Source organism: Malaclemys terrapin, chromosome 3 (assembly GCF_027887155.1).
Source record: "Malaclemys terrapin pileata isolate rMalTer1 chromosome 3, rMalTer1.hap1, whole genome shotgun sequence".
NCBI classification, from domain to species: Eukaryota; Metazoa; Chordata; order Testudines; family Emydidae; genus Malaclemys; species Malaclemys terrapin.
Window position 1 is genome coordinate 16,401,913 of NC_071507.1, and position 25,171 is coordinate 16,427,083.

The window sequence follows — 25,171 nt, forward strand, 5'->3', positions numbered from 1 at the left end:
ATGCACAAATACCGAATGAGGGATAACTGGCTTGGCAGCAGCACTGCTGAGAAGGATCTGGGAGTTGTGATGGATCACACCCTCAACATGAGTCAGTAATGGGGTGCTGTTTCAAAAAAAGACAAATGCAATGTCATATTGCATTAACAGAGGCATCGCATGCAAGTCATGGGAGGTGATACTGCTGCTCTACTTGGTGCTGGTTAGACCTCAGCTGGAGTACTGTGTCCAATTTTGGTCACCAATGTATAGAAAGGATGTAGAGAAACTGGAAAGGATCCAGCGACAAAGATGACCAAAGGGATGGAATGCAAGCCACATGAGCAAAGGCTGAAGGAACTGGGCATGTTTAGTTTGGAAAAAGAGCAGATCAAGGGAGGGGGATATGATAGCGGTCTTCAGATACTTGAAAGGCTGCCATAAAAAAGATGGAGAAAAGTTGTTCTCTCTTGCACAGAGGGCAGGACAAGAGGCCATGGGTTCAAACTACAGCACAGCAGATTTAGATTAAATCTCAGGAAAAACTTTCTAACTGTAAGAACAGCAGGACAATGGAACAGACTGCTTAGGGAGGTTGTGGAGACTTCTTCACTGGAGGTTTTCAAAAGGAGGCTGGATAGCCAACTGTCTTGGATGGTTTAGACACAACAAATCCTGCATCTTGGCAGGAGATCAGACTAGATGACCCCTGCGGTCCCCTCTAACCCTAAGATTCTATGGCTTAGCCTCCACCTCAGTACTTCATGCCCCCCTTGGGGTGGTTGGCACCCGAGGGAGCGCTAGCAGAGGGCAGCATCTATGCTTACCAGAGCGCAGGGCCTGCAACCATTCCTGGCTATGGTAGAGGGTGGGAGAAGTATGTTAGTGGGGAATGCTCCTTTTATCCTTGAATACCCATGTCGGTGCCAATTACAATTTGGCCCCAATCTAGGCCATTCAGTGCAATCCTGCACCAAATAGCATTTACCTGAAATAACAATATTCAATGGTGTGTTATCTAGTCCAGTGGTTCTCAACCAGGGAGCAGGGCCGGCTTTAGGCCAATTCAACCAATTCCCCTGAATCGGGCCCCGCCCCTAAGAGGGCCCCATGCCCAAGCCCCGGTACGGCTTACCGGCAAGAGACAGTGTGCTGTACCCGGGTGGCCCGGCTTCCCCAGGGAGCCCCAGGCCCTTTAAATTGCCACCAGAGCCCCACTGCTGGAGCCCTGGGGTAGGGCTGCGGGCCTCTGGGGGCTATTTTAAAAGTCCGGGGCTTCCGTTGCTTCTACCGCCCCAGCCCTTTAAATAGCCGTTGGAGCCCCGCCACTTCCCCAGGGCTCCCGCGGCTATTGAAAGGGCTGGGGCGGTGGAAGCAGGGGATCCCCGGGCCCTTTAAATAGCCCCCGAACCTCGGGCTGCTGCTACCCCGGTGGGGGAGGGAGGAGGAGGAGGGGGCACTTACCATACAGGGTGGGCTGTACCCACACCCTCGGCCCGCACCAGCCCCGCATCCCCTGCCCTGCCCGCAGCCAGCTCCTGTCTCCAGCCAGCCCTGCACCCCCTGCCCTGCCTCCAGCCAACCTGTCTCCAGCCAGCCCCGCACCCCCTGCCCTGCCCGCAGCCAGCCTCTGTCTCCAGCCAGCCCTGCACCCCCTGCCTGCAGCCAGCTCCTGCCACACCCCCTGCCCTGCACCCCCGTCTTGCCTGCAGCAGCCCTGCACCCCCTGCCCTGCCCGCACCAGCCCTGCACCCCCGTCTTGCCTGCAGCAGCTCTGCACCCCCTGCCCTGCCCGCACCAGCCCTGCACCCCCGTCTTGCCTGCAGCAGCCCCGCACCCCCTACCCTGCTGCTGCCCGCAGCCAGCCCCTCACCCCCTGCCCACAGCCAGCCCCTGCCACACCCCCCTGCGGCCCTGCCCAAAACCAGCCAGCCCCACAGACACCCCTTCCCGCATCAGCTCTGCACCTCCTGCCCTGCCTGTAGCCAGCCCCGCACCACCTGCCCTGTCTCCAGCCAACCCCTGCCGCACCCCCTGCCTGAAGCCAGCCAGTCCCGCACTCCTCTGTCTCCAGCCCTGCCAACCCCTGTGGCCCTGCCTGAAGCCAGTCAGCCCACCCCACACACCCCTGTCTCCAGCCAGACTCGCACCCCTTGCCCTGCCTGCAGCCAGACCCTACCTCCAGTCAGCCCTGCCCTGCCTCCAGCCAGCCCCATGTCCAGTGGTGCCCTGCAGTTCCCAGGGCATAACCCTGCACACCTACTTCAATGACAGGGGCAAGGAGCAGCTGGGACCCACACATGTGCACACCCTAGGGTGACCAGACAGCAAGTGTGAAAAATCGGGACAGGGGGTGGGGGTAATAGGATCCTATATAAGAAAAAGACCCCAAAATCGGGACTGTCCCTATAAAATCGGGACATCTGGTCACCCTAGCACACCCCCAGGGATTGTGAAACAGAGCTCATTTCTAGTTCAGGCCCATCTTTTTAAAAAAGAACTTTAGGTAGGGTTAACATACATCCATATTTTCCCGGACATGTCAGACTTTTTGGTTCTTAAATCGTCATCTGGGAAATACGGATGTATGGTAACCCTATTGGTATAAAAAATACATACTGTGGCACATCCCTTAAATCAAAACTTTTTATAGGGAACTGGTTGCTAAGTAATGAAAGGCTTTTTTTACATGGTTTTTTTTTTTTAGTCATCCCTGCCGGGGCCCTGCCGAAAATGTTCGAATTGGGCCCCGCATTTCCTAAAGCCGGCCCTGCCTGGGAGTACTCAGAGGTCTTCCACGGGGTACAGCAACTCTTCTAGATATTTGCCTAGTTTTACAACAGGCTACATAAAAAAGCACTAGCAAAGTAGTACAAACCAAAATTTCACAGACAATGACTTGTTCATACTGCTCTATATACTAGACACTGAAATGTAAGTACAATATTTATATTTCAATCAATTGATTTTATAGTTATATGGGAAAATGAGAAATAAGCAATTTTTCAGTAATAGTGTGGCTGTGACACTTCTGTATTTGTATGTCTGATTTTGTAAGCAACTAGTTTTTAAGTGAGGTGAAACTTGGAGTAGGTAAGACAAATCAGATTTCTGAAAGGGATACGGTAGTCTGGAAAGATTGAGAACCAGTAAGCTATTCTGTGTTATTTCCCTCCTCCCTGCACCCGATCTAAATACTGGTCACGGGCGGCAGATACCATAGGCTGGGGGAGGCTGTGCCTCCCCAAACAACCAGGTGTAGCCCCGCCCACATTCCACCTCCAGTCCCCCCTCCTGCTTCCCGCTCTGTGTGAGGCTCCACTCCTCCAGTACTCGCCCCACCTGGGGCTGGGACTGGGCCACACTGCCTGCCTTCCGGCGCTCCAGGGCTGGGGGGGCTTCAGTCGCCTGCCGCCCGCCCACCCTGAGCTCCGTGGCTGGGGGGCTAGCCTGGGGCGGGGGTCAGTGGCTGCAGTGGGTGGGGGGTTCTGAGCTCCGACGGGGGTGCGCGGAAGGGGAGGGGCTGGGAGCGAGCCTTCCCCCAGCCGGTGGTTCACGTGCCACCCATGATACTGGTGCTACTAAATCAGATGCCAAATTGATTTAGTTCACGATGACTGTTAGGGAAAGGACCCAGCTCTGCTCTGATTTACCTTTCAATTGCACTGTAGACAGGGATGTTGCAAAGGACACAAGTGAAGACTGAACTTGTCCCAGAAAATTACACTCATCTCAATTTTGAGGACTGAGAATTGCTATTAGATATAACTTCTACTGATGTTCACTGTGCTCATGGCTTGAAATCAGTGGGACCTAGGTGTTTCTGAACATCCCACTAGGCACCTATCTGCACCCTTAGGCAGCTAAACACCTTTGAAAATCTGGCCTTAAGTCATTTAGGCCCATTTGAATATATTACTCATTGACTTCAACAGCAGCAGGACTGGGCCCATAATCCTGACTGCTATAGCTGTGTTTGAAGAACCAATCATGTTTAATTATTCTTCTTCCCCTTATCACATCAACCGGGATCAGGTCTTTGTCCAAAAGCATCTGCCATCTTCATTTGTCCAAGGCAGCACTAAGGTCCACCTGCTTACCAGCTTCTTTGCAATCCATCCCTCACTTCCTCAGCGTTCCTTAGGGTCTCTTTCCTATCACTGTCCCCTGCCATGCTGCCTTCACCAGGTACCTTTGTTTATCCTCTGCATGTGTCCAAACCTGCCAAGTCGCACTCCCGGGAGTTTGTCAGCAAGTTTACAAGGTTTGAAAATGAAAGTGGCCGTTTGTTTACTGTGACCTAAACATTGCACTGGAAAGCGAGGCAGAGTGACATTGGCTCCTATGTGACATTTTGTTGTAATTATCTATTGCCTTCCAATGGTTCATAGGTTACTTTGACATTGTGCCGCATTCATGTTTCACCTGGCTTGCGTATCAGTGTTTTCACTTTCCCCCATATTTAGCTCTGTTTCTGTGCCAAGGAGAGGCAGCAAACAATTGTTTGCCCTTCTTCATCCATGCAAACAGATTTTTGTATCTCCCATTAAAGCGATTCATCCTGCATGTAACTTTCATTGCATAAAAGACAATAAGCCGTAAAAACACACTCTGGCATTGGGGCAGTGTTTGTAGTGTTTGGACAGAAACTAAGGACAGCAATTGAGTCTTGATAGTGCTGAGCCACTTTATAAACCCATACCTGAATGGAGCCAAGTTACCTGTGTTTACCCAAAGAGAGTTACTCCTTGGTAGAGAGGGAACCCTGGGCAAGGAAATAAAGGAAGAGTCACTTTCTGTACCTCTGCTGAGTGCTGGTGTGTGCCTACCTCTCTGTCTAAGGCAGGGATTAAGGATCTATCTGAAGTGGAGGTATGTGGGATCTTGCTCATTGAACCAATTATCCATCCCAGCTGCAGTAAAGGCTGCTTACTAATCCCTTCTTCACAAACTGATGAGACAAAGCAAGGTCAATCATCAGTGATATGCATAGCTTGACTAAGAGAAAGCCCCCAAGGCACCCCTTACACCCCCACAACGTACAAGCTGCCAAAACTCCATGTCATACATATAGCAATGCATCATAGCACATAATCGCAGCTGGGAAGTGGAACAAAACACACAAGGACATGAGTGGATGCTTGCATAACCCCAGTATCCAGCTGTCTCTGTGGTCTTCTGGGTGGCAGGCGGGGGCCAGGGCTCGCTCCAGGCTGGGCCGGGGGAGAGACCCAGCTCCAAATATTGGTGGAGCAGGGCCCCTAGCCCTGAATATTCCTGGAGCCCAGGCATCACAAAAGAATATAACTCGCCGCCTATGCTTCTGTCCAGTGGTCACATTGCTGGACCTATGTCTGGCAGAGAGAAAGAGGAGTTGGCATGTGTCATTTGCTGACCTGCCTCTGTTCCTTCTGCATTGCCTAGTGGCTTCCTACAGCTGAGAGCTGGCCACCTTCTCAAGATGCCTGCATGGCCATTTGATCCACCCCCTTTAAACCCCTCACATGCCCACTGTGTCCTCCACCCTGGAGTTGGCCACAAGTGCAAGAGGGAGTACTTAAGGGAGTACTACACAGGCCATCATGTGATATAGGGTGGGCTTTGTTCTATAGAATAAGCCTGGAGGTACGACATGTGTGGGTTGCTTCTAGGGATGCACAGTACACACGCCTGCTTACCAATCGCCTTAGACCCAGAGTCTACCTCACACTGAGAGTCAGGGATAAAATATGTAAGAATAAATATTATGTTTGCTACTTATATCTACTAAGTCAATGGTTTTCAACCTTTTTTCATTTGTGGACCTCTAAAAAATTTCGAATGGAGGTGCAGACCCTTTGGAATCTTAGACATAATCTGCTGGCCCCCAGAGTGTTCACGGATCACAGGCTGAAAAACACTATTCTACGGTAACGACAAACTTTCATGGACCCCTTAGACATAGTCCGCAGACCCTTGGGTTGACCACAGGTTGAAAACCACTGTACTAAGTCACACACTAAATAGTTTTAAAATAGCTCATACTATTGTTCTCCATAAGGTGGCTTTTTACTGAATGTTCTGTTCATTTTATGCAAATCAGGCTGATACTACACTTTTCCAAGTTATATTTAGGTTGGGTATTAATTTGGATGCCTAGGGCCAGCTCCTCAGCTAGTGTAATTCAACGTAACTCTACTGACTGCAACAGAGCGTAGCTGATATATGCCAGCTCAGAGTCTGCTAGTTTTTCCTTCTGTGATAATGCCCGTCTTCTGTATTTGCTAGAGTCTAAATAAAAAACAAGAATATCAGATAAAGCACAACCTCTAGGAAACTAAATGCAATAGTAACATCCCACCACTGGGAGTGTGCATTATCAAGCCCTCATACAACTGAAGAAGAAATTGATACTCCACTTTTGACACACCTTCATTCAAACTATTAAAACTAAAACAGTTCCAGCATCAATTGAAGTTGTTCCTCTGTCTCTTTCTCTCTCCTCCTCTCTCCATCCAGAGCTTGAGGATGTCCTGCCACGCAGCTTAAGAGAGTTGACTACATTGCCTTTAAGACCAGTTTGTTTTGAAAAGACTAAGGCCTGGTCCACACTAACCCCCCACTTTGAACTAAGATACGCAACTTCAGCTACGTGAATAACGTAGCTGAAGTCGAAGTACCTTAGTTCGAACTTACCGCGGGTCCAGACGCAGCAGGAAGGCTCCCCTGTCGATTCCGCGTACTCCTCTCGCGGAGCAGGAGTACCGGCGTCAACGGCGAGCACTTCCGGGATCGATCCCAGAAGATCGATTGCTTACCGCCAGACCCGGAGGTAAGTATAGACCTACCCTAAGCCCGGCACTCCCTACCCACCACTTGCTGGATACCGCATACCCAGCATTATGGAGAGTAGGGTGCCCAGATGTCCTGATTTTATAGGGACAGTCCCGATAGTCAGGGCTTTTTCTTATATAGGGACCTATTACTCCCCACCCCCGTCCTGATTTTTCACACTTGCTATCTGGTCACCCTAATGGGGAGACTTACACCTCCTATCTCTTACTGTGGTATGTTTCCTTGTTTGGGGGGGACTATACTTCCTGCTTGTTCCTCTTACTTCCTTCTTCCTGCTGTCCCCTTTCCTTGCCCCCAAAAGAACACTCCTTGAAGACCCCACAGAGGAGGACCCTGTTCCCCGCACTGGCTTTTCTACACTGGGGAACAGTCTGGTCTACTTCGCTTTTCAGTAGTCTCCTAAGGCCTGATTCTCATTTGCCCTAAGGCCCCTTTGCACCATTCTGGCAGCGTAAAAGGAACATTAAGCTGCACTGTGACTGTAATCTACACCTACCTCAAGTCCCTGCACATTTTCAAATGGCAAAAGCACACAGTAGCTTTGCAAATATCACTTGATTGCCCAAACTCCAACTAAATATAAACTGGACAGGCAGGGCTGGTTGATCTAGGGTGAATATTTAACTTTATTCCCAAAAGCGTGTGTTTAATCCGAATTTTTTCCACTGTGTGTGAGAACATAAAAAGACTGAAAAGAAAGTGGATCGACCTGGACAGGATTACACTGGAGGGTTTTTTTTAATTGCTAGTAGTAATTCTTTATGTAGTAGGACATTAGGAATATTATTGGGACCTCACATTAGCAGGGGTTACAGGTCCTTGTTTTCATATAACTTGGAACCACCCTTATTCAAATAGCCCAGATCACTGTGTGGGGGGAGGATATACTCTGCAGAGAGTTTACAATGGGACCGGCACTACAAGGACTCTGGAAAAATGATTGCAGAGAGGTCCCTTTTGCAACAGTCCCCATTCTATATAGGGAGAGGTGCTTGATAGGAACAATTTATGGTAGGAAATCATCCAAGTATTTTGGCACCGTAGGCATAATATTGTCTTTTTGCCCAGATATACTCTTCACCCCAAGGAAGTGCTCTGTGCCTTCCCCAGATCTCACTAGCTCACTATGCTATGGCTTGGCTGAAGAGTTCAATGTGGAGATATCCCCTTTTTGCACGGTCTGTGGATAATCCCCTCAGAAGAGTGTCACCCTGTGGAAGGGCCCCTTCAGGACACTGTTCTCAATCATTCAAACAAACAAAAAATTGGAAAGAGGTCAACCTTCCAATAACTTCCGATTCCTAAAGGAATACTGGGGAATGCTGACAGCAAGCTCACCACACAGGCAGGTTTGTTCATAATAGAGGATCAGATCTGTAGCTGTGCCTCGGCAGTGGAGAGGGGCAGAAAGAAGCCAGATCCACACACAGCTACCAGTGTAGGAGAACTCCCAAATGGCACAATGCATGGCTGTAGCACTCTTCTTTCCAACGATGTACAGCTGGCATACAGCACCTTAGGGAGTTACACAACCAGCACAGATCGGAGCAGACACAAGGCTGCTCTAAACTATGCCAGGGCAGGGCAGATCTACCCTGAGAATCAGGGAGCCTGAAACAGCTGTCAGACAGCGTCCCCATTTCTGAAGTTCAGCATGGCAGAGAATCTCAGGCATCTTTCTTTCGATCTCTGAACTGATCACATCAGAAATAGGATGAGAATGGAAAGGATTTTAATGCAGATCCGATCCACTCTGCTTTTTATGGACTCCCCTGTCTACCCATGCTCTAACAGGGCTTAGCAATGTGCCAGTTTTTGTATCAACAAATTAAAATATGGGAAAAGCTAAGTGATTGTGGGGCAATCACTCATGTATCTGTTCACTTCACTGATCTACAGCCAACTCCTGAGAGTTGAAGGTGCTCAGCGCCTTACAGCAGACACTTAGTACCTTGCAGGTGTGGATCTATAAACAAGATCTTCCTTTGCCATCACTGCATGTCTAGGGCTGAATTTGGGAATTGTTATAGGTTGGATTCCTTGCCCCCCTTTCCCCCCATTTTCTGTTATGCATGTAGTCTTGTCTACTTTTAAAACTTGCACTGACTTCTGGAATTGATTTTCAGTATGTTTGGTCTCCACATATATAGTGATACTGTGTATCAATATACTTACATAACTGAATACACACAAGAAAGAAAGACCATATACCTGATTTATCTATATGTATTCTAGTTCTGATGGGAACGCTTCATCAAAAAGATGCATATTTACAGCCTGCTTTAAAAATGATCCAACATTGGATTAGTCTGGTTTCTTTTGGCAGTTTGTTCCACAGACAAGCTCCTTCCCCCTAAAAGCATTTTATCTTACACAATATTTCATGCTGAGTTTTGTAAGTTGCATCATCCTAGAGAAGACCAGCTATCTTGGAGGAGGATCATGATAAAGCATTCTCACAGAAACTGGCATTCTAAGAAGCCCCCAAGAAGAACTTTCTAGAATCCAGGGACTTAGAGCAACTGAAAGCTCCATGAAGTCCTCTGTGGCCTTGAAATGTGAATCTTATTTACTTGGTCAAATCTTAGATACTACACTGACAGGCCCTATAGAAAACCTTAAAATAGATGACCTCTTTGGGCTATATGCATGTGTTAGTTTTACATGTAAGAAGGTGACGCCATCACGTCAATATGTCAACACTAATAACATTAGTACTCTGTTCCCTGATACCCTTCCTCTGAGGCTCACAAAGCACAGTCCAGACATTAGTTTAACCTTACAACCACCATGTGAAACAGGGAAGCACTGTGTTAGTATTTCCATTTTAAAGATGAATGGTAGAGAGAGACTAAGAGATTCTCCTAAGGTTACACAGGACAGCCATTGATGAGTTGAAAATTAAATCCAGGTCTCTATATTCTCATTCCTCTACCTTAACCACAGAACCCTTCTTCTCTACAACACAGCAAGCCAGAATATGAACGTTTAGCATATCTGTCACATAAATACCTTGCAATGCCAGCTACAAAAGTGCCATGCAAATGCCTGTTCTCACTTTCTGGTGACATTGTAAATAAGAAGAGGGCAGCATTATCTCTTGTAAATATAAACAAACTTGTTTGTCTTAGTGATTGGCTGAACAGGAAGTAAGTCTGAGTGGACTTGTAGGCTCTGAAGTTTTGCATTGTTTTGTTTTTAAGTGCAGTTCTGAAACAAAAAAAAATCTACATTTGTAAGTTGCACTTTCACGATAAAGAGATTGCACTACAGTACTTCTATGAGGTGAACTGAAAAATGCTATTTCTTTTTGTTTATCATTTTTAGTGCAAATATTTGCAATAAAAATAATATACACTTTGATTTCAATTACAACACAGACTAAAATATATATGAAAATGCAGAAAAACATCCAAAATATTTAATAAATTTTAATTGGTATTCTATTGTTTAACAGTGTGATTAAAACAGCGATGAATCGTGATTAATTTTTTTGAGTTAATCGCAATTTTTAACTGCGATTAATTGACAACCCTAAATATTATATATTTTATTCAATAGTGGGGTGATTTTTTCTGCATTTATCAACAATGTAGTGTGTTTTTAAAACTTATTTTCTAATTAGAAAGCTTTTCAAGCTTTTCTCCATCCCAGGATGGCTAGAAACGTACACTTTTCTTTCTTTCTTTCTTTCTTTCTTTCTTTCTTTCTTTCTTTCTTTCTTTCTTTCTTTCTTTCTTTAATGCAATCTGAGATTCTTACCTAAACACATGAAGCTAGGAGAGGGGGTTTTGAGAACAACATCAAATATTGGAAAACTCATGATTTCATTGCAAAAGTTGGCAACACTATCACATCAAAATTTTTGTTCCCATTTTTTCCAAAGAAAAACATTAATAAAATATACAAAAATATATCTAATAGTAACAACATTGTTAAATCTATGATCTAACTGTGACTTCCATCGTTTTACTCCTGTGAATTTGCTGGATTGTGCTCTACATACGTGCCTATGAGCACTCTTATATATTACAAGGTTACCTATTGTTATATTTCAGCACTCCTGGCAACTGTGTTCACTCTTGGCTTTCAAAACTCCTCTTGGATCTACGATCAGCCTCTTTCTGGGGAGAAGAGGGGCTTCCTCTCTACTCCCATACCCTTGAAGGAGGGTGTCAAAGAGTTCTCTCCTTGACCCTCTCCTCTTCTCCTTGTACATGCTCTCTATGGGAACTCATTGATTCATATGGTTTCAGCTGCCATCTCTGTGCTGAACACTCACAGATCTACTTCTCCACCCCGACCTCTCTCTCTCACTCCATTCTCACATCTCAGCCTGTCTTTCTAATATCTCCGCCTGGTTGTCTTCCCATTAACATAGAATGAGTAAAACTGTACTCCTGACTTTTCTTTGCAAGCTCTCTCCAGTCCCCCAATTTTCTGTCACTTTTGATAATGTCGTCTACCTCTCTATCACTCAGTCCTGTTACCTGGGAGATGATTTGACTCTTCCCTCTCTCTTGCCCTGCACATCCAAGCCATGAACAAATGTCACCAATTCTTCTCCCAGAACATTTCAAAGATCCGCCCTCCTCTTTTAGTCTAGACAGCCCAAACTGTTGTCCACATCCTCACCCTTCTTGATTACCGTAACCTGCTCTTCTCCCAGATCACAGTCCTCAGATCCACACAACATGCTGTACCTATGATCATCTTTCTCTGACCATATCGCACCCCAATTTGATTCCTCCACTGACTCCCCTTATTTCATCACCTCAAGTTCAATCTTCTTGTCCACACTTTTGAGGCCCTCTTGAGCTCCATCCCACCATACTTGTCTTGTGTCTTACCTCTTGTCTCACTCTGAATCGTACTGCCTCATACCTCACCGTCTCTGCTCCACCAGCAATGCTGGCCTGATGCACCCATCTGCCAGCTTCTCACCCAAACAACTCTGTGCCTTCTTCTATGTGGCCTCTTACGCTTACAGCATGCTACCTAACCTGACCTGGTAAACCTCTACCCTCAAATACTCACTCCGACACTCATGCCTGTAAGAAAGACAGGTAATGAAAGCATGACAGGTAGATTGGATTAGCTGGCACTTATTTTATATAAGTACTACTTTTAATACTGTATATTTGGTTGTATCATTCATCTACTGTGGTTCATATGTCACTTGCCCTTTTTTAGGCCCTGATTCTGTAAACCCTTGTGTATGTGCTTAACTTTACACACGAGTGCTCCCATTGACGTTACAGTGCAAACTCACTGAGGATAGAAAGACCATATCTTTCTAACTTAGGTACGTGGGCGGCAGGATTCACAGGCCAGGGCAGGCTAAGCCTCCCCTGACTCAGGCTGTAGCACTGCCCATATTGTGCCCAGCGGCCCTGCCCTCCCTCTCTACCTGAAGCCCACGGGGAGCTGGGGGCTCAGCTCTAGCTGGCAGCCCTGAACTTGGGCCCGCTGGTGGCCAGAGGTGGCCTGGGTTGGCACTGGGCCAGCCAGGGGAGAGGGGTCGGGCCAGTTGTGGGGGCTGGCTATTCAGCCCGGCACTGGCCTGGCACTCGGGGGGGGGGGGGGTGTGGGGAGTGGCTCGGCCCAGCACTGGGGCCGGCCCGGCACTCAGGGGGGCCAACTGGGGCAGGGGGTCCAGGGCTCCTCTGGCCGGGGGGGGGGAGAAGAGGGGGTAGCTCACGGCTCCAGTGGGCGGTTCACCTGCCGCCCATACTTAGGTACATATATGGTCCCCATTACATAATATCTGAGCGCCTCACAATCTTTACTGTATTTATCTTCACACTACCCTCCAGTGCTATCCCCCTTTTACAGATGGGAAATGGAGGCACAGAGAGTTTAAGTGATTTGCCCAGGGTCTCACAGGAAGTCTGTGGCAGTGCAGGGAATTGCAGCTGGGTCTCCTAACACCTAAGGTAGCACCCAGTCCACTGAACCATCCTTCCTTTCTTTGTCTTTGTATGTTAAGACAACTCCTAGAACAATGGGGCCCTGATCCTGAGTACGCTCCCTGGATGATGTTGCAATAAAAATAATGCAGCACTTCCATTGTTCTAGACGCGTTCTCCATCCTTTTTGTAAAGTCCAGGAGAACAAAGGAAAAGGTGGGAAGGATAAACAAGTTGTCCTTGATTCAAGGGAAAAGATATGCACGCCCAACTTCATTTCCGTGGGTTTTAACTTCCATTTGATGGAGCCCTTCTTTCCATCTGTTTCAAGGGTCCTTCGGAGCAGTTTTCAGTGTTAGTAGCCTGGCTGGAGATTGTAAATCTGCCTGCTCTGTGCTGTTCTACTCCAAGCAGGCGGTCAGCAGCAGGCAATGCCATTCCCATTCGCTGTTGCCTTGAGCCCGGGCACACAGTGATGCTGGTGACTGATGTCTGTTCCTGTGTACGTGAAGGTCGAGTTTAGACTAGCATCCCCAGACAGGAGGCGGGTTTCACTGTAATGTGCTGTACAAGCCCAGTCAAAGCCGAGCCCTAGCCCTGTCTAGACACCGGACAGGAAGCCTGCGCGGTGCAACGGGCTGTGAGCCGGAGGTTGGCTCTGGGACGTGATGTGCCGCTGGAAGCATCTCAGGGGGGCCGGCCGGCCGGCGCGAGGGGCAGGGCCAGCCTTGCATCATCCCCGGCGGGCTGCAGCGGCGGCGCGGGCGCCTTGCCTAGCCGGGGCTGCAGCAGCAGCGGGCGGCCAGCACCGGCCGGCGGCATGGAGAAGCCGAGCGAGAGCTGGAACGGCCACGTGCAGGGCGACGCCCTGGCCGGGCTGGAGGCGGCGGCGGCCCGGGGGCTGCCCGCGGAGCCGGCCCGGCGGCGGGGCTGCGGCCGCTGCCTGAGGAAGCACAGCCTGGTCATGCTGACCGTGGCCGGCGTGCTGCTAGGGGTGGCCCTGGGCGCGGCCGTCCGCGGCGCCCACCTCAGCCGGGCGCAGGTGGCCGCCCTGGCCTTCCCCGGGGAGCTGCTGCTCCGCATGCTGCGGATGGTCATCCTGCCGCTGGTGGTCTGCAGCCTGGTCTCCGGCGCCGCCAGCCTGGACACCCGGGCCCTGGGCAAGCTGGGGGGCATCGCCGTCGCCTACTTCATGGGCACCACCCTGGTGGCCTCCGCGCTGGCCGTAGCCTTGGCCTTCATCATCCGACCGGGGGCCGGGGCCCAGGCGCTGAACACCAACGCCCTGGGGCTGGCCGACGCCCTGCCCACCAACAAAGAGACGGTGGACTCCTTCCTGGACCTCGCCAGGTACCTGCCAGCCCTCGGAGCTGGCTGCACAGCGTGGGCCCCACTCCTGGGGGGTGTCTGCTGCTGGAGCCTAGGACCCCCCCCTGTTACATCAGCCCCAGCTAGTCCCTGGCGCTGACCGTGGCTAGCACTAGATGCTTCAGAGGAAGGATGTGCAGTAACCTGTCCCCAGGGACAGTTTTCTCTTTAGTCCCTTAATTAGAGATTGGTTTATGCCCTGAAGCGGGAGGGTTTCCAGACTTTTTTAACTATTATAATTCCGCTTATGACCTATGGAAGTGTCTGATCCCACTTTGAATCCTGCTAAGTTCTTGGCCTCAATAATATCTTGTAGTAGCCAGTTCCATTGGTTAGTTATGTGTTGTGTGAGAAAGTTATTTCCTTTGTCCAGTTTTGAATTTGGCCCCTTTTGGTTTCCTTGAAAGCGTCCTGGTTCTTGGGTGAATACAAGGTGTAGACCATTCATTATTCTGCATGCTTTTACCATGTCCCCTCTTATTCATAGCTCTAAGGTCAGAAGAGATCATCTGTCTGATGTCCTGTATAGCACAGGCAATGGGACTTCCCCAGAATAATTCCTAGAGCATATCTTTTAGAAAAACATCCAGTATTGATTTAAAAATTGTCAGTGAAGGAGAATCCACCAGGTAAATTGTTCCAATGATTAATTACTTTCACCATTAAAAATTTATGCCTTATTTCCAGTCTGAGTTTGTCCCCTTTCAACTTCCAGCCATTGGATCATGTTATATCTTTCTGTTAGACTGAACAGCCCATTATTAAATATTTATTTCCCATGTAGGTACTTATAGATTGTAATTAAGTCACTCTTTAATCTTTGTTAAATTAACTAGATTAAGCTCTTGGAGTCTGTCACTATAAGGCATGTTTTCTAATTCTTTAATCATTCTCGTGGTGGTTCTTTGAATCCTCTCCAATATACCAACATCCTTCTTCAATTGTGGGTGCCAGAAATGGACACAGTATTCCAGTGGCAGTCGCACCAGTGCCAAACACAGAATTAAAATAGTCTCTCTACTCCTACTCAAGATTCCCCTGTCGAAGGCATCCCCTGTTGAAGGCAAACAATCCCAGTCTTTTCAATCTCTCTTCATATGAAAGTTTTTACTGCCCCCAAATCATTCTTGTTGCATATTTCCGAACTCCCTCTAATTCTGCAGTATCCTTTTTGAGATGGGGTGATGAAAACTGCTCACAGTATTCCAGTTAAGGCTATCCCATAGATTTATAGAGTGACATGATTGTATTATCCTCCATCCCACTCCTTTTTCATCCTGACATTTGGTAGGTTCCTTCCACCTATTATAGAGAAAGGGGGCCAGCTGCAAAGTTTACATCCCCATGAGAACTTCCTTCAAAGGCAAGGCTCCCATTTCTAATTATATAGCAGTTATTCTTATTTTGTCTTAGTGCGTAGTAGCTGTTGTTATTTCATTTTAAATAGGTGCGGGGGGGGGGGTAGTGATCAGGATCTGCCTGTAACATTTCTACAGTTCACTATTTTTAGTGTGCAGATGCTGTGACAATCTGAATAAGAGAGATTTGTTTTTAAAAAAGACATTTCAGTGAAACACACAGAGCCAATATTTTCATCATCAAAGGGAGAGACTTTTAATACAGTATTCTCAAAATTGCTTCCAACTGTAATCTCTTATTCCTTGATTAATCTTTGTTCAGCACTTTGACAGTGTAACACACAATATATTAGCAGTATTCAGGGCCTGATAGTGTCATCTTACTCACACTGAGTAATGCTTTACTCTGTGAGTAGTCCCATTGCGGAGATTAACCAATGAGAAAATTGCTACATAATCTGAAAAACGTGGCAGAATGAATGAGAACCTGCAAGTTGGAGTGCAGTGTCTCCAAATAAAAATATACTGAGGGAAACTGATACAGTATCATGGGTGTAAATGTATGGAGATAAATTCCCTTTTATAAGAGTTGATAATCTCTTGTCTATATTTTGTCTATTTTTGGACTGGGGAGAAGAGTTACAATATAAAAGCAAAGTGACTGAGCACTTACGTTTAACAAACATGTTAGTTCAAAGGTTTGGTTGTTTTTCTTTTTCTTGTTTTTAAATATACATTTTGTTATTGTTGAGGGAAATTTGTTTATGGCTGGTGAAACTAGTGGTGAATCTGACAATACTTTGGGGCTCTCCATCCTGTTTTTGTTGTGCTATAAATGTGGATTCACACAGCCTTGTTAGCAGGTCCATTAGTGGTAATAACTGCAATTAGTGGTGCTGATTTACACTTTCAACAGCATGCAAGTATTTAGCTACATTCCAGTCTTTCCTCATCCCATAATTCTCAAGGACTGATCGTGAGAAATCTTGAGAGTCCTAATTAAAAAATAAAAGTGGAGATAGGTAGAATGCCCATTGAGACGAATAGGAAGTGATGGGCTGGGGAAACAAATCTAAGAAAAAGAAAAACAATTTGTTTAAAATGTAGAAAGAATCGACCTGTCACTGCTAAACTCTGAGAATCTAGAAGACCACTAAAATGACCCAAGCCTGAGGCTGCACATTCATAAGGTGCTGGGCATGTGTGTGGTGTTTTCTTGATGTATCATCCTGGAGTTCTGAGTGTTCTGAATGCATACACGATGGGCGGAGGCTGGGCACTTCCAAGGGTGCTTGGCAGGATTTCTGAAGTTCCACCTAAACTTGGGAGCAGTAGACAGATCCCCCCCAGAATCATCTAAATGCAGATGCTGAGTTTAAATGATGTAGATAGAGCTCAGAGTCCGGGGTTTGATAAGGTGTATTGTGATGGTTCTCGGGGTTCCCAGGACTGAGTCATCTTGTTCCCTACCTTCTCCCTCTTGCAAGAGGAAGTCTTGCTGTGATAGTGGGGTGTTCGATTCCTAAGACCACCAGCCTTTTAGACGCTCACCCACTCTCCTCCAGGTTGTGCCAGTATCCTGTCTTTGCTGTGCAGGTAAACAAGAGGTGCACCAAAATCCCCTTGAAGTGATTCCCCCGTGAATTCCAGCCCCTGACACAGGCTACTCACGGAAATCCCAGATCCTCTGCTCCCAATAGAGCAGTGTACCCCACTTTACCAGTTTTACCTTAAACCAATGCTGCTGTATCACACACAGCACTTATGAGCACTTATAATACAACAAAATAATGTATTTTTAAAGAAGAATAGAGGTTCCACTAGAAACAAGAGAGTGATGGAAACAAATGGTTACAATACAAAACAAAATCTTAAAACGCAAACTAGGGCCCACCCTTATTAATAGTTAATTTTTTCTATCTCATAAAGTAGGTTTTCCCCCCAAAGGTTTGGAGCTGGCTGGCTTCACAGGAACCAGGATCCAGTCTTTCATGAAACAGCCCCACTCCATAAGATGTCTCCTCAGTGAATGGCTGCAGAGTGTCTTTCTTCACCCTGTGATGTATCCATCCTGTGTCTTTAGTCACAGACAGGGTGACCCCCTTAATGTCCCTTTCTACCCCTAAATGGTTTTGATTGTTTGCAGTTGTCTTTGATGGTTTTCTATTGACTATTCTGAGATGGGGCAAGGGTAGACAACTGAACCTTACATTACATCACCGGCTGACCAAAGAGGGATGACAACTCTCTCGTGCTTGAATGGGCCATCATCAGGCCATATGACTAACTTTTACTCCAATCCCATAGGCATAGTTTTCAATATAATTTTGTTATTCCTTAAATATTATGTATAAATACATCTCACAATGACCAAGTATTGATAAGTTACAAGCTTTCAGTAGAGATCTCACATGCTACCTTTTATGGGTAAATACCATGAAAGCAGTGTATTAGGTGTAGTGAGTTTGTCAGGTCTGAGACAGGAGCTGCTTGTAAAAAAAATAGTGATGATCCCTTTGCCCAATGGGTGTCTGTGTCCCAGTTGTCAATGGAATTTAATCCTTCATGCTTAAAAATAAATCAATAAATAAATAAAATACACATGCTGGCTCAATAAACAACACTAGTTTGCGCATTGATGCCATTTCTAGAGAAAAAGCATTAACTGATTTCCCCTCCCCCCCATTTTGGTTTATACAAACGTAAGTGCCTATCTTATATTCAAGGTGCCCATACATAGTTTAATCTAATGAAATATCCTAAGATAATGGACTGCTCTTCCCATCCATATGAAGAAATACACACCAACCATAAAAACCTCCCCCAGCAGACAGAAAAACCCCTTCGTACCTCACCCAACCTGTCCTCAAATGTCCTGGAGAAAAGATGATCCATGCAGCATGCCCTGATGATTGACAGATCCAGCCTTTGGTGAATGAGGGAAGGGAGCAAATTCCAAAGTCAAGAATCCCTCGAGGAGCATGCTGTGGCAGCAGTGCTCCAACTCTGGCCCTCTGCATTGATTTCAGTCGTAGCAACGCCCCACAGGGAGAGAAGCAGCCTGTCCCTCAAGTAATCAGTCCCTAGCAATAAGCACCGCTCTAAAACACATGGGGGGCCACTACGATGATGGGACAAAATCCAATTTGAACATATCAGATGAAATGGACTGTTCCAACACACCGCCACTCCCCTACCCCACGCATCACCTCCAACACACTGGCCCGCTCAACATAGAATCCCACCCTGAAACCTGGAAACACCATCCCAAGATTATTGCTCTGTCCCCTCCCCAAACACCTGTTTTGTTTTTGTTTTTTAAAGAGCTTTGCACTGTGTCCAGAAGGTTAACAAATCAGGGCTCTGGCAGAGCAGGGGTAGAGCAAGTTATGTGAGGGACTTGCATGGAAAACACCGCACTGGTTATTTCCCTCTCTCCCCAGTATTGCTTTTAAAATGGTTTGCTGATCTCAGCTGTGGCAGAATGCTACAGGAGAGGAGGTCTTTAAGCTGGCAAAGCATCAAACCATTTAGGGCTTTACAGGTTCAAATCAAGACCTTGAACTGTGCCTGGAATCCAGCTGGCAGCCAGTGCAAATCACTTTCACACTGAAAGCACACAACACTGATGCACTATGATTTTTTTTTTTTTTTAAGTATGACACACTTCAGTTAAACACAAGGACACGTGGCATTGATTTTTTGGCTGTTATCTGTGGTGTCTGGAAACGTCCTTTGAGATTCTACTACTCAGTTCAGTTCAAATTGGGGCAACAGCAAATGCCAAAATATGTAGGCTGGTCATAATTATATTCAGTCAAAAATCAATTAACATTTTCAGTGGTATCAAGACAGTTCATAATTAGCTTGTGAAAACAGATGGCTATGACCCACCTGAACATCAAGACTGGATCGGCTCTTTGAAAGATACACTCCAGCTCAACTAGAGGTTATGGGCTTGAGACAGGAGTGAGTGGAACAGTGAAATGCTATAGCTTGTTTTATGCAAGAGTTCAGACTAGAGGATCATAATGGTTCCTTCTGGCCTGATAAGCCATGTATCTGTGACTTGGACCATGAGGTGATTATTAATGGCATCATAAGTGGCACTCACACTCTTAGAGCACTTTTTAGGTACAACACAGAATTGAAAGCTAGTGTAAACCTTCCAGTGTGTGGAAATAGTGAATGGGAGCTGGGGCCCAGCCTGGAGGGTCAATATTTAACATGGATTCTCTGGAGTTTAGAAAAGCTGTCCTTTATCAGGACATGCCGTTCTGTTGGTTTTTATTATTTTTTTTAAGTCTGTTGGCTTGGTGGCCAGAGGTAGTGCTTTGCATTGTGCCATGGGAGTCTGGGGCTTGGCTCTGTTCCCAGGCTTGGCCACTGATCACTCATTCGCTAGGCCAGACCTCTGAAGAGGCGACACATACACCCAGCTCCTGCAGAAGTAGTTCCTCCTGTGGTTTAACAGCAAGCTGACTAATGAGGGGATAGGTTCAAAGGGAGAAAAAGGGTTGGGGCTACATCTGAGCGAATACAGAGGCCTCCATCAATTTCCTTCTGAGAAATACAGGTTTAGAGGATGCTTTGTATCCACTTTGCCCTTTCCTGTATCCTTGATTCTCCTATACTGCCATTAGATTCCCTTGGGCTGGCATATAAAATGATATCTGGTCCTGAGTTCGCTGATCTAGTTTCACACTGCAATTTTGAGGAAGGCTAGTGAGTGATTCTTTGGGGCACCTAAAATTCAAATTCAGGGATTAAGGCATGGATTTTCAGGTCTTTGCCAGCCTCCTGCTGCGGAAGCAGAGGTTAGCTGCTGGTGCTGGGATCCAGGCATAACTTCCAGCATATAGAAAAGTTCTGGGAAGACCATTATTGCATCCAGGTACAGTGTTCACCTTGTTCTGATGAGTTTTAGAATGTATACAGCGCTCTACAGATACAAATTAACATGTCATAAACTAGAGCTGGTCAAAAATTTTCTGCCTGAACAGTTTTCCATTGGAAAATACTGATCTGATCAAATTGAAACGTTTTGTAGCATCATTGATTTCACTGACATTTTCTATGAAAAATTATCAAAATTTCATTTCAGTAAGATCAAAACATTTCATTTTTACTTTGATTTGGCTTTTATGTATTTTATACTTTAATATAAAAGTCTAAATGAAATGTTTTGACCTTATAAAAATTAAATATTTATTGAAGGTCAAAACAAAAAAGAATATTTTTCTCCCCTCCCAGTTGGGGTGAAACCAGATTTCAAAATCTTGAAGTTTTCTGCAGGATGGAAGTTCCAATTTTCGGCTAGCTTTAGTTGTAACACCCCTGGGAGGGAGTGAAAAATTATCACCCCATGTTATAGATGGAGAAATCGAACAGGCTGGATCGAGACCCCAGGAGTCCATATCAGAGCCAAGCTCAGAATGCAGGAGTACTTTTGCTCTTAGTCCCATTCTCAGTTGAGCTTTCAGAGAATACTCTGCCTGCCTGCAGTGGCCTTAAATCAACAATCTAGTGGCACTACATCTCACAGCCATGGATTAGTCCTGTAAATTGAGGCATGGGTTTCACAGATCCCGGTGACTAGCCCTAGGCAACTGTGGTAGAGTAATGGGCCTTAGAAACAATCAGCGACAAACTTTCAATCTGTTTTTGAAAGAGTTATAAAAATGAGAATAAATACCAACACTCTACTCTGAGACCAAAAGGGATAAAAGTCTTGCATTGTAATGACCATGATGGGGGATAGGGAATGGTGGGTTAGTAGTTACAATTATACAGTTGCTTGAATTGTGTATTTTCAAGAAATGCTAAACTCAGAGTGTCACTTATTGGCAACAGGCTATGTCCATTTCTGATACCTCATGATTGTTGTATACACTATGAAAAAGGGAATGTTGTAGGTTAAACAGGAAATGTTACAGTCTGCACTGGCTTTTTGTCGCATTCTGATTCAGAAACTAACATCCCCTATATTATTGGTGGAACCGATTCTTTGTAATTATTAGGGGATGGAACAGTAGCTGTTTTTACACGGTTGTGCATTTGTGAACAGGAGAAAAGCTTCCAAATGGCTGTATACCTATAACAGAGAAGACCCCAGTCTAATCTCCTCTAACAGTAGTTGTCTCCTTATCTAGGTTCCTTTTTAAATGATGAAATTAAGTTGGGGGACGGTGCTGTCTTGCATCAGGTATAGGGCGGTTATTTTGCAAGCTTCCTCACTGAGTTCTGCCAGTGCCCCAGACCTGAGGCTGTGCTGTCCTTTCATGCTGAATGATGCCCACATGAGTGGTGTCTGTGTTTCTTTTTGCAAAATGTATACTGTGTTGTGACAAGTGGGGAGTTCTCTGCCCAGCTCGCAGCCATAGTCGCTGGCCTGGGCACTGAGGAGAGGCACAGTGGGAAGCATTCCTCCTTTTCAGAGCACAGAGGTGGTCTTCATTTGCTACCACTCCCCTGAGGCTAAAGTTGCTCCTATGTGTAAGGCAGCTCCCTTTCCTGGGGAGGGGAGGACCTGTACCGGATACTCTGGAGTTAAACAGGAATGAAACATGCACCATGTAAGTTATGTAACTCTCTTCCTTCCCAGCACTGACAGCATTCAGTTTTACCACCTCAGTAATGGTAGCAAGGACTGTACTATCACTGAACCACATGCTGGCAGGATAACCAGCGTATTCAATATCAGACAATCCCAGTGTTTCCTCAAGGGTGGCCACCAGAGTGATAACACTCATGTACTTTAGTAAGATGTAACAGGCACTTAGGGCTTGGGGTCTTTTTAGAGCAAACTAAACTTTTAATAAAAAGAACAGGCGTATTTGTGGCACCTTAGAGACTAACAAATTTATTTGAGCATAAGCTTTTGTGGGCTACAGCCCACTTCTTCGGATGCTGTAGCCCACGAAAGCTTATGCTCAAATAAATTTGTTAGTCTCTAAGGTGCCATAAGTACTCCTGTTCTTTTTGTGGATACAGACTAACACAGCTGCTACTCTGAAACCTAAACTTTTAATGTTACACATTCAAAAAACCCATTAATCTAACCCTACTCCCCAAGCTCATCACACCCTTTATCCACAACTACTGTGGACCTTCTGGACCATTCCCCTGTGGTTCCCTTCCTGAGCTTGGATTGGCCCTGTTTCACAGGTTTCTAAGGGCTTGTCTGCCTGGGGAAATTGCTATTCTAGAATAACTTCCTATGTGGACACTCTCAATTACAGAAAGACGGGTTGTCAACATTTGAAAATTAATTCAGATTAAGGAAGGGTGAGAATTTAAAGTGCAATCGCTGTTCAGGAGTATCTCCTGGTGTGGACACTCATATTCCAGAATAAGAGTGCCATATTCCTCTTTAACATAATCCACTTCTGAAGAATAACTTCCCTATCTAGACAAGCTCTAATTGGAGCAGCATACTGTGGGAAGCTGTCTATCCTTCCTGGCCGAAAGTAGGCTAGGAAAAGAGCAATAGATGCGGGGGACCAGTAAGTGTGTGTGAGAGAGTGAATGTGTGTGTATTTTTGTGGTGATCCTGGCAGTTATTTTTTGTCTGATCACCTGAATTACTTCTGTTCTCCCTCCCTCCCCCCCCCGCCAAAAAAAAATTATAGGGAAGCAGTGGATTCTAGTAGATTGAGCAGTGGACTGTGACTCAAGAGACCTGGGTTCTATTCCTGCCACTGGCCTAACAGGTGACCTTTGGCAAGTCACTTCCTTTCACTGTGCCTCACGTTACCCCTCTGTAAAGTGTGGATAATGATACTGATCTCCTTTGTAAAGTGCAGAAGATCTATGGTGCTCTATATAATTATTTATTACTTTGTTTCATAGGAACCCATGTAAATTCCAGGAGTAAATTGGTGCATTGAGAAAAAATGTTGTCCAGTGGTTGTATCTGATTTTCATGTGCAATTACACATTCGCCTAAGTGCCGTCCTTCCTTTATGGTGGCACACATGGACAGGAAGTATGTTTGTGCTTTTATATGTGAATTTTCCATTTTGAATTGGGGACATAATGAACACAGACTTGTACTGACAGAACTGGGACTGGCTTTCCAAGGTCTCTTAGTTTTGCTTCACTGCTCATGATAAACACTGCCTCTGATGTGAGCACATGACCAGCCCGAATAGCCTGTCAGTTGTGGGGTGGCATTTTCCTATGGAACACATTCGATTAAACTATTTACTGTGCTTTATGTGGGGGTGTTTGCCCAGATTCACCCTCTGATGAAGTTGAAAGCCTGTGCACTTTCACACTGGCCTGTCTGTCATCAAAGGCTGATTTAATTCATATGATGACTTATCTTAATGAATTATAACTCTACTTTGTGTAAAATCGCACCTAAGTGTATAGCTGATTAAACCACTTATTTGATAATAGGCTTTTATGACTAAAAATGTTTTTTCCTACATAGTAGATTGCACAACAAATAAGAATAACACATTAAATTAGATGCTTCCATGATAGTCTAAAGTGACTTTATTATTTGAGCGGACAAAACATCCAATGTAATGGGGTTCCTATTGATCTTTCAGTGTTAATTAATTTGGCCCATAATTGTATCCCTTTGTAACCTAAAATGTTCTTTTCTGCCTTCAGGGTCAAAATCAGGTCAGGTGATTGGGGAAGTACAGTCACATTTCTGTGCACCACATTCACCAATGTTCAGAATGACCTTGAAGCATTATCTAGCAGTTTGAGCCAAAAATTGCCACTTGCTTTGCTGAATTGGGGCTTTCAACAGCACTAAGCCACCTACTAAAATCCAATGGGATTTAAGCACATGCTTAAATTTAAGTATGTGCTTAAGTACTGGGCCTAATGCTCTGATCCTACAAACAGTTACATGTGCACTTAACTAGATGCATATGAGTTGTTCCATGGAGGTCAATGGCACAACTCACATGCATCAAGTTAATCATGTGAATAACTGTTTGCAGTACTGGAGCCTGCTTGAATTTCTCTCTTTTCTTTTCTTTTCTTTTCTTTTCTTTTCTTTTCTTTTCTTTTCTTTTCTTTTCTTTTCTTTTCTTTTCTTTTCTTTTCTTTTCTTAGCTCAGCAAAACATTTATATTGTGAATTTCTATGAAATAAAATCATATTTCTCAGCTATAATGCGATCTGACTCAATAAGCCCCAAATTATTGCTATCATGCTTTCAATGCTGCTGACAAAAGCAACAGAAAGAGAGGCTCTGAGTGTTAACAGCCAGTTGTTTTGTGAAAGTCTGTGTACTTTGTAGTATCATCAAGGCTGTGGGAAAGTCCATACAGTGACTGGATAAAGGAGCTATGAATAGGAGAACACCAAACAGGTTATCAGTTGAGTTTCTAGGCTATGTCTACGCTGCAGCTGTGCTGCTGTAAGTTCTCCCCTGTAGCTGCTCCATGCTGAAGGCCTGGGCCCGAGCTCACCCTTTGGCATAATTAAACCACCCCCAACGAGTGGCGGTAACTATGTCGGCGGGAGATGCTCTCCCACTGACATAGCACTGTCCACACCATTGCTTCTATTGGTGAAACTTATATTGGTCAGGGGTTGGGTTTTTTTCACACCCTGACCGACAAAAGTGCTAGTGGAGACATACCCTTACCTTCAACTAGCTTCTCTTTCCTTTAAAAGATGTAGCTTCTCTGCTCACTTTCCCTTTGCGGCTCCCTGGATTTGCTACCTTCCATTTCTTCCATACCCTAAGGCCTC

General features: G+C 45.7%; 1 protein-coding gene across 1 annotated transcript in view; it reads left to right on the forward strand.

The window, feature by feature from the left end:
* Positions 1–13,319: 13,319 nt before the first annotated feature.
* The window catches only part of SLC1A4 (solute carrier family 1 member 4), a 33,297-nt gene continuing 21,445 nt past the window's right edge, over positions 13,320–25,171 (forward strand). The window contains exon 1 of the mRNA XM_054022341.1: positions 13,320–14,072. Coding sequence (XP_053878316.1) covers positions 13,543–14,072 — 530 coding nt within the window. The 5' untranslated portion in view covers positions 13,320–13,542. The remainder of the gene's footprint in view (positions 14,073–25,171) is intronic.